The following is a 5,208-nucleotide window of genomic DNA, read 5'->3' as shown; positions in this document are numbered from 1 at the left end:
CTGTGAATTATAAGTGAAATAATCTGTCTGTAAACAATTGTTGGACAAATTACTTTTGTCATGCACAAAGTAGATATCCTAACCGACTTGCCAAAACTATAGTTTGTTAACATGAAATTTGTGGAGTGGTTGAAAAACGAGTTTTAATGACTCCAACATAAGTGTATGTAAACTTCCGACTTCAACTGTATTATATTAACACATTTCATAACTGTTTAGGCCTTCCCTTGAGTCAATATTAGCATGGACATGACTTGTGTTGTCAAAAGAAGCATTATTTCATAGTGCAAAGTTAGTAGCATTTAGGCTTAGCCTAAAATAAGCCTAAATCTGCTACATATTGTGTGTCCGCATGCGGATATTATCGAATGGTCTTGCCAGAAGTTACTGCTTCCTGTCCATGTCAACAGCTTTGGCCTCTAACCCACACTTCAGCCCTCCAACATACATTTTATTCATTTAACAGACACTCTTATCCAGAGCGACTTACAGGAGAAATGAAGGTTAAGTGCGTTGCTCAACGGTACATGGACAGATTTTTCACCAAGTCGGCTCGGGGATTCGAACCAGCATGCACTTACACGCTAATGTTTATCTGTTGTTGTGACTCACTCACACCTGGTCCAAAGTCACATGTCTAAAATATCAGCTAGTTTCATTTTCAGTGTGTGTGTGGGTGGGTGGTGGGTGGGGGGAGCTATAATTATGTAAAAGTGAGGGGAGTATCATGATGATTATAACGTGAAATGAGGCCCACCTTCCACCCATTGTCATCACACACAAACACACACAAATCTATTAGCCATTTACCTATGTCGGTGGGGGGTATACAGCTCCAATAACAACATATGAGAACCAATTCATGTCTGCCCTCCTGCCGACACGCACAATAGGTTGTTTTAGGTGCGCTTGAATGGCCAACTGCACCATGGGAATGTACCCCATTTCACATTCAAGAGCATTAAGGTACAACTCCATCTCTCTTTTGCTCTCTCTCTGACACACACACGTGCACACACCATAACACCACTCAATGAGAGAAACTAGTGAAGACTAGTAGTGAATAAAAATGTATTTAAATTAGGATTAGGCATGAAGTTAGCAGTGTGGTTAAGGTTAAGATTACGGTTAGAGTTAGGTTTAAAATGCAATTTTAAGAAGATACATTTTAGAAATAGGCAGGGTTTATGACTTTGTGGCTGTGGTAAATAGTGAAGGGGATGCCTATTCTATTCATTCTTATTTCTATGGTGTGTATATCAGGTAATCTGCGCATCAAATAAGTAGCAAATATATTGAGGACATATTATATTAACACATTTTCATAACTGTTTAGGCCTTCCTTTGAGTCAGTATCAGCATGGACATGACTTGTGTTGTCAAGAGAAGCATTATTTCACCGTGCAAATTTAGTAGCATTTAGGATTAGCCTAAAATTAGCCTAAATCTGCTACATATTTTGTGTGTCAGCATGCGGATATTATCTAATGGACTTGCCAGAAGTTACTGCTTCCTGTCCATGTCAACAGCTTTGGCCTCTAACCCACACTTCAGCCCTCCAACATACATTTTAGTCATTTAACAGACACTCTTATCCAGAGCGACTTACAGGAGAAATTAGGGTTAAGTGCGTTGCTCAAGGGTACATGGACAGATTTTCACCAAGTCTGCTCGGGGATTCGAACCAGCATTCACAAACTCCCACACGCGCACGCACGTGAGCGCTAATGTTTTTCTGTTGTTGTGACTCACTCACACCTGGTCCAAAATCACATGTCTAAAATATCAGCTAGTTTCATTTTCAGTGTGTGTGTGTGTGGGGGGGGGGGCTGTGACTGTGTAATAGTGAGGGGAGTATCATGATGATTATAACGTGATATGAGGCCCACCGACCACCCATCGTCATCACACACACACACACACACACATCATCACACACGAACACACACAAATCTATTAGCCATTTACCTATGTCGGTGGGGGGTATACAGCTCCAATAACAACATATGAGAACCAATTCATGTCTGCCCTCCTGCCCACACGCACAATAGGTTGTTTTAGGTGCGCTTGAATGGCCAACTGCACCATGGGAATGTACCCCATTTCACATTCAAGAGCATTAAGGTACAACTCCATCTCTCTTTTGCTCTCTCTCTGACACACACACGTACACACACGTGCACACACCATAACACCACTCAATGAGAGAAACTAGTGAAGACTAATATAATGTTTTTGTACATTTTATTACAAACATGTTGAGCCATAAAAAAGCATACATAAATACCATAACAACAGTGAATGGTGACAAAACAAAAAATATTTACCTAAAAAATCTCAGGACATTAGAAAGAACGACTGACCAGCAGACTTCTCCTTACTCTCTCTCTCTCACACACACACACACACACACACACACACACACACACACACACACACACACACACACACACACACACACACACACACACACACACACACACACACACACACACACACACACACACACACATAATATTAGGCTATAGCCTATTGTCTCTGTTAACTGGAGTGCAGACTAGATGACTCTGACTCTGTCGTTGTGGATGTCAGGGCGCCTGTTCGTCTACGTGGGACAATCTTCAGGCTGGAGGTGCGTGTAAGTGTGAGGGCACGGCGAGCAGAACTCTTGAACCCCACTCCAAGGAACGCATAGAGCAGCGGATTCAAGCAGCAGTGAGCGTACGCCATTGGTTCAGACACCGCTAACCACACCCCCAGGCCTGACTCCAGCGTACAGCCTCGAGGGATCAGCTCCAAGCGGAGGAGCGCATCCACGGCAATGCCAATGCAGTACGGCAGCCAGCAGAGGAAGAAACAGAGAACCAGAGCTACAGTGGTCCGCACCGCCCTCCTCTTCTGTCTCTGGCCACCCAGAGGGCCGCGGGTCAGCCTGGACACAATCACGCAGTAACACACCAGCAGCACCAGGCCCGGCACCACCAGCCCCACCAGCACAGTCTGCAGGTGGAACAGGGACACCCACAGCGGGGCGTTCTCCGGTGGGTAGAGCCTCGTGCACACCATCTCCCCCTCCCCTGCCTCCTGGGTCCGAGCGAACACCATGTCAGGGATGGCCAGGAGACCAGCAGGCAGCCAAGCGCCAGCATACACCAGCCTGCGTGCCAGCAGCTGCCGGGTGTGTGTGGTGCTGGTTACCGTGGCTTTTACCACTGCAAGGTAGCGGTCCAGACTGATGAAGGCTAGGATCAGCACACTGCCGTATAGGTTCACTGTGTAGATGACGTGCACGCCCACGCACATGACCGCTCCGACGCGCCAGTCCCCGAGCGCAGCATCTACAGCCCAGAAGGGCAGTGCCAGAACGAAGAGCAGGTCGGCAGCGGAGAGGTGCAGCCGGTAGAGGTCCGTTAGGCTTAGACGGGCCTTCCGCTGGCAGCCCAGTACGAACACCACCAGGCCGTTCCCAGTGATCCCCAGGGTGAAGATGAAACCGTACACCACCGGGAGGAAGATACGCTGCACACTTGGGCTCAGCAGCTCACGGTCACACGGCTCCTCAAATCCAGTGCCGAAATCCCCCAAGCCAGAACCAAAACCGGAACTTGTGTCATTGTAGTCATAATCCGATTCTGGTATCACAAAGTGCTTCAGAGAGAGGAAGAAAGAGATGATAATTGAGTAAACTTGCAAATACATGTGCAAAACTCTAAGAATCTGATACAATCTGATAAGTGAATAACATGATAACTGAAATAAATGTTCCAGTAATATAAAGTCCCATAAAAGTTTGTTAACATGGTCTAAATACTGAATGAAACCGTACCTCATAATAGGACATGATGGAGCCAGCTTACTCTCTGTCTCTGTTCTTTACGGCCCGGTGAGGTTAAATAGCCGGTGAGGCGTGCCAACACTGCTCCCTCACTCGCTCCACCCTCAACCCACACGCACACACACACATCTGTGTCCCGTGGAAACGCTTTTCCTGTTTTCGAGGTGTCAGGTGCTGAAAGTGGCACAGGATATTGAGTGTGTGTGTGTGTGTGCCTTTGTTTATTGTTTAGGCTCCTAACATCAAATCTGTGAGAATAATATTGTTGGCAATAGCATGATGATATAACACTGTTGTCTAATTGACAGTCAACCAAAGTAAAGAGGAAATGTTTTAAACACATTCTCACTGTACAGATGTAGTGTATGTGTATATGGGGGTACAGCTGCACTGTGTATGTGTGTGTGCGTGTGTGTGCGTGCATGTGTGTGTGTGTAAGAGAGATAAACAGAGAGAGGGAGAAATAGAGAACTGTTTTAGTGTTGCACCTCTTAGTCCCTTTTACACAGAGCTGAACAGTCCTCCATGAGTAGCCGGAGTTTCGGTTCTGTGAGAGAATTCTCAGTGCGTCAGTGGTGGGAAAAGTACCCAATTGTCATACTTGAGTAAAAATAAAGATACATTAATAGAAAATGACTCAGTGAAAGTTACCCAGTAAAAGTCAAAGTCAAAGTCAAAAAATATTTGGTTTTAAATATACTTAAATATCAAAAGTAAATGTAATTGAAAAAATGTACTGATGTATCAAAAGTAAAAGTATAAATCATTTCAAATTCCTTATATTAAGCAAACCAGACAGCACCATTTTCTAGTTTTAGAAATGTACGGATAGCCAGGGGCACACTCCAACACTCAGACATAATTTACAAACAAAGCATTTGTGTTTAGTGAGTCTGCCAGATCAGAGGCAGTAGGGATGACCAGGGATGTTCTTTTTATAAGTGCGTGAATTGGACCATTTTCCTGTCCTGCTAAGCATTCAAAATGTAACAAGTACTTTTAGGTGTCAGGGAAAATGTATGGAGTAAAAAGTACATTATTTTCTTTAGGAATGTAGTAAAAAGTAAAAGTTTTCAAAAATAAAAATAGTAAAGTGAAGTACAGATACAAAAGAATTACTTAAGTAGTACTTTACACCCCTGATTGCGTGTGTGATATTATAGTCATGAATGTCACATGCTTATCTCCTCCCATTCTCGGTTCGGTTAAATACCTGCTGGTCCTTTCACACTAAAGGAACACTGTGTCTTATTACCGTGTTGTCTCTCAGTGCGCCAGTCTATGCTCCACATGCTCAACTAAAGATTGGCGCGAGATCTGGAGGCGCAGGGTGCCTTTGCTGCATTCTGGGTGCTCAGTCTACCCACAGCCAG

The 5,208-nt window shown here is 44.5% G+C and overlaps 1 protein-coding gene across 1 annotated transcript; it reads right to left on the bottom strand.

The window, feature by feature from the left end:
- Positions 1 to 2,227: 2,227 nt before the first annotated feature.
- LOC139550395 (C-X-C chemokine receptor type 4-like) lies at positions 2,228 to 3,937 on the bottom strand. Its single transcript, XM_071361271.1, has 2 exons — positions 3,827 to 3,937; positions 2,228 to 3,648 (listed from the first exon to the last, which is right to left on the bottom strand). Exons 1-2 carry the CDS (start codon positions 3,839 to 3,841, stop codon positions 2,542 to 2,544), a joined length of 1,122 nt encoding a protein of 373 aa, XP_071217372.1. The 5' UTR covers positions 3,842 to 3,937; the 3' UTR covers positions 2,228 to 2,541.
- Between the last annotated feature and the right edge of the window lie 1,271 nt (positions 3,938 to 5,208).

Source organism: Salvelinus alpinus, chromosome 23 (genome assembly GCF_045679555.1).
Source record: "Salvelinus alpinus chromosome 23, SLU_Salpinus.1, whole genome shotgun sequence".
Classification (NCBI taxonomy): Eukaryota; Metazoa; Chordata; class Actinopteri; order Salmoniformes; family Salmonidae; genus Salvelinus; species Salvelinus alpinus.
This window is presented reverse-complemented; position numbering and strand designations above follow the sequence as displayed.